Genomic DNA, 10,232 nt, shown 5'->3' on the forward strand with positions numbered 1-10,232 from the left:
TGTAATTATCATTATATATAAATGTAATGCGATAAAGGTTTTGCGTGTGATGAGAGGATTAGAGGATGTCGTTATCACCATGATATGGATAAGTCTCAGCAACAAACTAAAAGAGAGAAAACATAAGTGACTTGTCTTTCAAAAGGTACTTTACTTTTTTACTCCTGTCTCTCGTTTATTAATAATTTTTACTCACTCTTTCATACGTTTTCTTTAATCGGGTTTTTAAACTCGAAACATATACTATTTCTACTTTTAAGCTAACGTTTAAATATTATATAGCTAAATGGAAGATATTTTTAGATGATTCAGTGTGCTAAAATCATAAAATAAGACGTAATCTTTTTTTAGCAATGACCAAACATACGCAAAATCTACTTTATTAAATAATATGTCAAATGATACACAAATATGAAACCAGATAAAAAAATGCATTTAGATATTAATACAATGCATCCATATTGTAAATTAGCATTTCATGTAATTCAATAACATTTGTATGTTTAGGAAATCCGCATAAAATTAAAGTTATAAACCATGGTCATCATAGAAGGTTTGATGGTAGTTTGACTCCCGTAATACAAGAAATTCTTAGAGATAAAAAAATAATAATATAATAATACCTACCAAATTTAGGATTTTGGTACATATATATACCCTAAAATTACGATGAATCATATTAAGCATATGCTTCATTTATAATAAGTGTCTTATCTCTACTGTATTCTTGATGTTTTCTAAGACCTCATTTTTTTAATTTGTGTGCACACAAAAAAAAAAAAAAAAAAAAAACATTTTTNAACCATTTTATTTTGAGATCCGGTCAAAGATTATTTTTTTGTAGCAGAATAAGGGTGAACTACGGAGTGAAGGCTAAGCTTTCCTAACTAGGCAATTTACTGATCATCTATTTGCCATGCTATATTTTAGCACGCATATCAACATCTTAATAATGAAGAAACATTTTTTACCTGTTATTAATTATATATGGAAAAAAACGTGATAGGTTGCACCGATCCAATTCAATTTGTCCATAATAAATTAAATTTTTGGTTGAAGAGTGAGTTAGGGTTGAGGTGTAGACTGGTGGTCATTGTTGATACTCCCTCTGTCTCACATAGTTTAGAGAATAATATTTGTTTCTCAAAGATTGATGTTCTGAATATTATTAATAATTTTTTGTTTTAATAATTACTGATGTTGTAGAATGTATGGAGTAGGAAATTGGGAAAGTGGGAAAATGAAAAAGTATCAAAAAAATAAATCATGAGAGATTATAAATAAAATAAAAAAATCATTAGAAAACAAAATTAATCATATATTCCCTTTGCCTTAATATGTGTGTAAAATCCTAAACATCAAACTATGTGAGATAGAAGAAGTATATTATTATATTTGATTAATCTCGTTGGCTAAATTAGTTATCTTTATATAATGTTGTAGGGGTTTTTTTTAGAGTGCAATTGCTTGTAGATTTAGAATATGTAAAATTTTGGATCCCTAAACTGGGAGAAAAACATGTCTCTCTTATATGTAGATAATGTTATAATAAAGAGCTTCAGAGTCTGAAAGCAATGTGTTAGTTATTACTATTTTTAGAACGTCTCAACATAATTTGTTTAATTCTAATCAACGGTTGTGGTTAGTGTGAAGATTGTTTACGTACGTACGTAGATCTAAATTAGAGTTGAAGGTGTTTATAGAACTTTGAAACTCTAATTTAGATGCCTGTCTTATGTCCAACCCTAACTTTAGTAGAATATTATTTCAATTTCATATTTTATGCATGTCTAGTGTTTACATATATACAGTATGTTTTAATTAAGTTTCCTATGAGGCTATGAAGTAAAAAAAAAAAAAAGAGTAAACAACTAAAGAGTAAACAAATGCATTTTTATTTTACAGCCATAAATTTGAATAATTAATTTAGTAGTAAACACATGTACTTATTTTAAAGTGACGACAGATTAGAGAACAGAGATTATAAGTAATCATGAAACCTGTCGAATAGAATGCAAAAGAACAATGGAATCCTGATTCTTGTATATGCATTTGTCTCCTCCTTGGGACTTGATAAGCCTCGAATATGAAAACTAGTGATAATGAAATTTCTATTTAAGAATTTTGTTTGCTAGTTTAGGTCTGTATGACTGTATTCTAAATGATTTCGTCATCTTAATCGAGGTGAATTATACCCTTATTTCCTTCAATTTATACCAAACCTTTATCTTGATCACTTATATGGTTAATCTTACATAAAAAGGTACGGAAAGCTTAATTAAACTATGATTGTATTCTTATTATCTTATGGTCTATTTTATTTCTTTTTTCTGATGATAAATGACATACTTAAGACTGAAAAAAAAAATGACATACTTAAGTTAGTGGTAGACTCAAAGTGCGAAAACTATTTCGTTTTCCTTATTTCTCCCTTTTCCAACTAACCAAAACTAATTGTGTTCACTGTCCATAGACAACAAATAGCTAATGGTTCCTTTCTACTCATATAAGTTGGACCAAGAAATTTATCAGAAAACAACAAACGCATAAACCAAGAAAATCAACTAGGACACCAACACACACACACACACACCTTAACTCGGTGAAAAGATCATTTAAAAGAAAACATATATTGACTTCTTTTGAGTACCTCCATCGCTCCACGCCAATGAAAAGGCTTCGGGGTGATAAGGTTAAGCACATGGGTCTAATCACGTGTCAACATTCTACAAATTCGCAGGTAGGCCACCTCTCACATTCATACACGTATATCTGATCTTCAGTTTCTAACTTTTCTTTCCACCAATCAGACTTTGGTTAGCAATAGCCGCCAAAACTTAATTTTATTTATATATTTACTTGGCAGCTGGTAGCCTGGTACTACTATATTTCCTTATAGTCCAATGGTGAAAATTTTGAATTTTCAGTGGTTCAGCCAAAACCACGTTAGTATCCTGACAAATGGTTTACTTACCTAATTTTTCTCGAGCAAGATTCTTCTTGAAATTTAAGTGCTCTTTTTTTTGCTATATGAAAGCTTAAGAGTTCTATGTTCCAACGATTAAAACTTGCGGACCTTAGTTAAACAGCTGATTTAAGAAATGGATTACACAGACAGATGTGTTAAAAAGACATGAAGATTGCATGACTCAAATATTTAAATGCAAGTTGACGTGTTCGTTAGTTATAAATTTTTTTGAGGCCGACTCATTATTAAATCCAAAACATAATACATGCAACAAGGGTGATTTAATCTACTCATGACACACAGAACAAGCTAATAATTTTAATTATCAAATAGAGAGGAAAAAAAAAAAAAAAAAAAACATCTTATCTCAAATAGGCAAATACTTATCAACAAAATAACAGTAACTTTTTTATTTGATTTTTATTTTCTTAAGATACATAACTAACATAACAAAAACATTGCGTCTGTGATGAGAATCTTTACCAAATTAATTGAATTTGGTTGGCTTATGAATCGGGAAAATTTTAAAGAAATGGTTAACCTAGAGTCTAGAGATTCCCTAAATGAGAAAGGAGACGAACTACGTAAGCATGTACGTTTCAACTTTCAACCTTTTGTCCTAATTGGGGTTATTCCGATAAGAACACGTGTCAAAGACCCAGTAAAGATATATATAGCCCACATTTTGTACTATGTCAGTAAGTGATGAAAGTGAGATAGACTGACAAAGTAAAAACAAAAGAAAGAAACAATAAAAATAATATGTTGTCAATTTATCATAGAAAAAAAAACGAATTTATAAAAATTTGATTTTATTACAACACTTGAACTAGATTTAGGGAATATTTAAATAAATTGGATAACCCAGTAAAAATTATTTAAAGTTAAAAAATATGAAAACATGATTAGTTTCTTTTTCATTTTTTCAAAACATGAAAAGCTTATTACTTTTTGCACGCTTTATGTTGTTCTTTAGGTACATTTGATTTCGCCTTTTCTATTTCGAGACATTTTCTTACACGTTAAGCCATGAAGAACCTATGTGTTTACAACAAAATTATAGTTGTATGTTTTTTGTTGATACACAGTCTAAAATTAGAGTTATATGTTTATCTTTATATAATAAGATCATAGCCTTTCAATAGAAATATAATACCATAGTCCCATTTCACCATCAGTTTTGGCATATATTTCAGTCAGTTTGAATGATCTGACAAAAAAAATATCAATTGTTGAAGTACACTTCAATTTATACGTTTCAGTTCAATATTATATGTGCGAACAATCTTAGTTAAAATCTAAATGACCCACTGAGAAATTAAAACTAAGAAGATTTTAATCTTTATATTGTGATTATTTTCGTTGATTCTTTAAACTAGATTTTTGAATCTGAAAATTGCACACTAAACAAATAATTGGTTTGGACTCATGTTATGGTGGACTCTTGTGAGTGATTAATTTTTTATTTGGAGTTTTTGTAAGTTAAAACATAATTTCTAAAATTAAATTTAAATATTTTTACTGTATTCTTAAAAACAGTTTAGAAGGCCGTCTAGACACCGTCTAAATGCTAGGTGCTCAATCGACTCCTAGACGACCACTTAAAATTACCATATTTTATATTTTTATAATTTCTAACTATATATTTAATTTTTAAAATTTTACATCCATATATATATTTTTATAAACATTTATAGGTTGTTGATATAAATTAAAGAAATATTGTTTTTAATATTTTTTAATGATTTATTACTTCGATTTAAAGCTTTCTTTAACATATATATTAATAGATGTCAGATAAATTTTAAATGGAAAAATCGATCACTTGAATATTATCTAGCTCGATAAATTGTGGGGTTGGGATTAGTAAGACAAGTAAAACACGTGACAAGAAAGTCATATGCTTTCCATATATACACATTTACAAGCCTTATTATATACTCTCTATCCCTTATCTTTGCCTCTTTCGAGCTCCTAACCTGTCTGCATTCCATATCACGATTAGGTGCTTTAACCACATGGTTAGCAACTAAACAACTCTTGACATTAACACGTTAATCTATATTATACATTTCCATAAATGGGTTGAGGCCACGTGTTTCCATACATGCGTTTACAAGTATCATGTTGTAAGTAAATGATTCTAACAAGGACCAGCTAAAAGAAGGTGGATTTCTAGATAGCTCTTAAGTTATGGCCTAGCTAGATCTGTTAGCCAGTGAATCAATATAAATTGTTAAATGTTTAGCACTATTATCAAGATATTCTTTCTATTTTTGTTCATGCAGCTTTTAAGGCGATCTTGTATCACTTCGTGGTGGTCCAAGGTATACATGGCACAACAGAGAAGCATTGTGCCAACAGATAATAATTTTTTAATCAAATCAAAATAATTATTTAGCTCATAAAATTGCAGATTGGTTTACATATTATATTGCACATAACCTTTTTCCTTCAAGAAACAACCAGTAAGATCTATATGAGTTGTAAAAAAGAATACTCAAACCTAATTAGCTCGACTCGCCATTAATTACTAAATACAGCAGTGTTAGGACCAATTACTCGAGTTTGACTTCTAACCATATTAAATAAGATTTTATATATATTTTTATTAACAATTAAAACCTTTTTCTTGTAACAATTAATTTCTACTTTTTTCATGTACTTACTTGTATCTCTAGAGTCTATATGGTTATAGAATTGAGGACTTTTGTAATGTTTTTGGCTTATTTGTTTAGGCTATTCATTAGAGTTCTACTTCAAATAGTTAATCACGCCACGGAATAAGTCAATAAGAAGCAAACATTATATAATTACAATATTTGAATCAATATTGATTACAATTTTAAAAACCTTATTTAATTGAATTAACTGAAGAAAACTTGATTTAATTGTATTATGGAATTAACTACAAAAGACTGCAAAATGTGAGAAATGGAATTTCGTGTTGTTTCTGTTTTCACAACCAAATGATGAAACAACTAATAAAGGTATAAAACTATGAGCATTCAATAAATAGAAATTAGAAAAAATTGTGATTGGTAATACAAACTGCACAATTATTCCCATCAGCTATTTAGAGGTGTAATTCTAAAGGACGTGAATAATTATGTTTGCAGGCTTTATAGGTTCAGTTAATTTACTTAACAGAGGATAGATGCATATGATTAAAATGAATACACATTTATGGGCCACATTTATCATAGCCCGATATCATCATCATCACCATCATCATCTCTTTAATAAACAAGTATAAATGCACATATCTTCATCACTATCTCATGACTCATATATTCTTCTTTTGTTCATTTTCTACAAAGGTAGGCGTTACAAAAGTTGGTAGGTATGGTTCGCATGGTAGTTTTTGTTAGGTTTCGCGAACATAACGTTTAGTCTTACACGTCAAGGATTCGTTTGTTTGTCTTTTGTTGCACAAGAAATACAATTTTTTATTATTATATCAACTCTTATTCATCTTTTTATGTGTATATATATCGTTTCTGCTCTTATACAAAATCAAGCTGTGCCATACCCAAGTAATAAAACATCTCCATCAACAAGAACGGGTAAGTGGTCGAATTTCTCCTGTAAAAAAAAAAAGCATTAACAGTAACATTCTTTTTATTTATAAATCATCTTAACATAACCTCTAAATTAATAGATCATGAAGCAGCCTCACGCACTTCTAGTCGCTAGCCCTGGCTTGGGCCATCTTATCCCTGTCCTCGAACTCGGCAACTGTCTCTCCTCTGTCCTCAACGTCCACGTCACCGTTCTTGCAATCACCTCCGGCACCTCTTCCGTGACAGAAACCGAGACGATACATGCAGCTGCGGCTAGAGGGACTTGTGACATTATAGAATTACCCTCGGTCTAGATAGACCACCTTGTCGAGCCAGATGCGACAGTGGTTACTAAGATACTGGCGAAGATGCGAGTCATGAAGTCCGCAGTTTGGGATGCCGTGAAAGCAATGAAAGAAAAACCGACGGTCATGATTGTTGATTTGTTTGGTACGGGGCTGTTGTCCATAGTCGAAGTAGGTGTCATGAAAAAATACGTGTACATCCCATCGCATGCGTGGTTCTTGGCATTAATGGTCTACTTGCCGGTGTTGGATAAGGTAGTTCAAGGTGAGTATGTTGAAATTAAGGAGCCTATGAAAATACCAAGTTGTAAACCGATCGGACCAAAGGAGCTTTTGGACACGATGTTAGATCGGTCGGACCAACAGTATCTTGAGTGTGTACAGAGTGGGTTGGAGATACCTATGAGCGATGGTGTTTTGGTAAATACTTGGGAGGAATTACAAAGAAACACTCTTACTGCGTTTAGAGAGGATGGGGAGTTGAGCCGGGTCATGAAAGTACCAGTTTATCCTATCGGGCCTATTGTTAGGACTAATGGGCATGTAGAAAAACCCAATAGTATATTCGAGTGGCTAGACAAGCAACGGGAAAGGTGATGTGTCTGCATTTTATAGGGTTTTAACTATAGTTTTTAGGATTGTTTTGAGTCTTTTCTTAGGTCCAAGTGTGCTTTTAGAGTCCTTTTTGTCTTTTGTGAGTCTTTACGGGTTCTAGGTGACTTTGGAAGGAATCTGAGCGTTTTGGGGATGAAAACAAGAATCTGGAGTCATTTTGGTAAAGACTGATCGGGCTAGCAAGTAGATGGAGCGAACACAGAAATTCATTCCGGATCGACTGATCCTTTCGGGATCGACCAGTCCCCGTCCCCGACGCAATCTTTCCTTTTCTGGTTTAAACCGACTTTTTAGGGTTTTATTTTACTATTTAACCACGGGGCTCGACCCCTAGAAAGAAAACCTTTACTCTACGCCGTTTTTGAGCACTTGTAAGCTTGGGAGAAGATCTCTAATCCTTTCTAACCCTTTGGAGAAGAATTCTGAACCCTATTATCTCTTTTTGCAATTCAAACATGTTTTCTTCATATTTGATTTGTGATTGTTTCTGTTCGATGTCTGAGTAGTCTCTCTGTTGGGTTTCGGGTTTCAAAAGGGGGTTTTATGATTTATTGATTTAGGTTGTTAGATTTGGGATTGATCTCTTGTGTTCTTCATCTATTGTTGTTTTTATTGCTTAAACTAGATTAGCTACCTAGTTTATGATCTTAGGTTTAATTCATCTAGGCATCAAAAGTGTTGTTGAATTACTTGAAAGAACATAGGTGAGCAAGGTGATCCTCAGCCAACGACAGTTGAAGTTGGGGCACCTTGTGAACAAATCAAACTTGAACTTATTGCTTGCTAGGATTGTTTAGATTCAAACGACGGTTTAGGATTCATTCAATTCCTTGCATAGAAAACTAATGCTGCGACAGTAGGTTAGTTTTATATTTGAGATTTGAGTTCAAGAGCGGTTCCTAAAGCTATCCCAATCCATCACCCAATTTCGTGATCATAACCCTTGATTGATTCCCTGCGCCCAATACTTTCTCTTAAATTTACAAACTCTTATTTATTTTCTGTTTTAATTCTGTTACTTGCAAAACAAACTTCCTCTTTGCTTTAGCTATACTCGGTCTATATAATTTCATAGTGTATCGTTTGGTCTCTGTGGATTCGACCCTGAAGTGCTACGACGACACCACTAGATCGTGGTTGAGTGTGCTTTGGGTTATTGATTTAACTCTAGATCAATTTGGCGCCGTTGCCGGGGACCATAACGTTGCCTTTGAAATTTTAGATTCACGTTTAGTCTAAGGTTTATTTTACTTTTTTTTACTGACTTGTTCTTGCGTTCTTCCTCTTTCGTTTCAGGTGCATGCAAACAAGAAGCCACAAGCCTACTGATTTGCGTAACCTGCGAAACAAGGAGTTAGCACAACTTGAACGAGAAAACCGGAGAGCAAGAACCCAGGCTTACCCTATGGCCGAAGGAGGAGATACAGGGGCTAATCCGCCCAACCCTCAGCTGGGTGTCGTCCAACAACAGCAGAGGCAGAACCAGCAAGAGCAAGCTGAACTGAATCCACCTGCAAGGCAAGCCACCTTGAGGGATGAAGATGCTCACAACAGGCTATTTGCGAATCGTTCTGCGATTCAACCTCCTGCTCCTGCGAGACAAGACTATGAGATTAAGCACAGTCTCATCAATTTGGTTCAGAACCGTGTGTTTAATGGATTAGCATCAGAGAGCCCTCTGGACCATATTGAAGCTTTTGAGAGATTGGCTAGTACAACAAGGTCTAATGGAGTTCCATATGATTACCTCATGTTGACTTTGTTCCAATTCTCTTTAGGAGATAAGGCTTTGAGATGGCTAAATCTCTTGGACCGAGGATCACTTACCACTTGGGAGCAGTGTAGAGCAGCATTTTTAAACCACTTCTACACTAAGTCACGATCCGCTATGTTAAGGAGCAAGATCACTACCTTCTCACAAGGTGGTACAGAGTCTTTTTGTGAAGCGTGGGAGAGATTCAAGGAGTATATGAGGGACTGTCCTCATCATGGCTTTTCACAAGAGAATCTTATGAACATCTTCTATGGAGGAATTGACCAGAAGTACCAGATGGCACTCGATACTGCCAGCAGAGGAGATTTTTCTACTAACACTGCCGCTGAAGCAAACCTCTTGATCGAAAACCTTGCAGCGAGTAACAGCAATCATAGCCATGAGTATGATCGTTCTGTGCGTGTTGTTAGCTCCGTGAATACAGATGTTATTAAGAGTCTCACTGCCAAGGTAGACCTTCTTTTGAAGAGAGATCAGCAAGCTGTCAACATGTGCGACGGGCAGACGGGTGCGTATCAGCAAGTTGGAGTGAATTCAGATTTTGAGGGAACAGAGGAGTTGAACTATGTAGGAGGACAAGGGAACTATCAGAATCATGGGTTTAATCAGAATTATAGAAATCATCCTAATCTCTCCTACAGAAGCACCAACGTTGAGAATCCTCAAGATCAATTATATCCTCCACATAATCAACAAGGTAACTTCCCACAAGGATTTCAGAACAGAGGTGTTGGATTTAATAGCTCAAATACCCAAGGATACCACGCTCCATCTGCAGCTCCACAAGATAACAAACTCGAATTGATGATGCAAGCACTGTTGGAGGGCCATAAGAAAAGTTCTGCTGAGATTAATGTCAAGATTGATAGCATGTACAATGATTTGACTGGGAAATTTGAGAGGTTGAGTTCACGTGTTGATTCCATTGATAAGAGAGTCTCTGCTATTTCTTCTAGCTCTAAGAACAAAGAGTCATGCAATGCTATAACACTCCATGGTGGGATCAA

The 10,232-nt window shown here is 33.8% G+C and overlaps 1 protein-coding gene across 1 annotated transcript in view; it reads left to right on the top strand.

The window, feature by feature from the left end:
* Nucleotides 6,450–10,232, top strand: part of LOC104700605 (UDP-glycosyltransferase 72D1) — a 9,295-nt gene continuing 5,512 nt past the window's right edge. Inside the window, exons 1-2 of the mRNA XM_010416144.2 lie at nucleotides 6,450–6,534; nucleotides 6,630–7,429. Of these exons, the coding sequence (XP_010414446.1) occupies nucleotides 6,900–7,429 (530 nt within the window). The 5' untranslated portion in view covers nucleotides 6,450–6,534; nucleotides 6,630–6,899. The remainder of the gene's footprint in view (nucleotides 6,535–6,629; nucleotides 7,430–10,232) is intronic.

Source organism: Camelina sativa, chromosome 1 (genome assembly GCF_000633955.1).
Source record: "Camelina sativa cultivar DH55 chromosome 1, Cs, whole genome shotgun sequence".
NCBI lineage: Eukaryota > Viridiplantae > Streptophyta > Magnoliopsida > Brassicales > Brassicaceae > Camelina > Camelina sativa.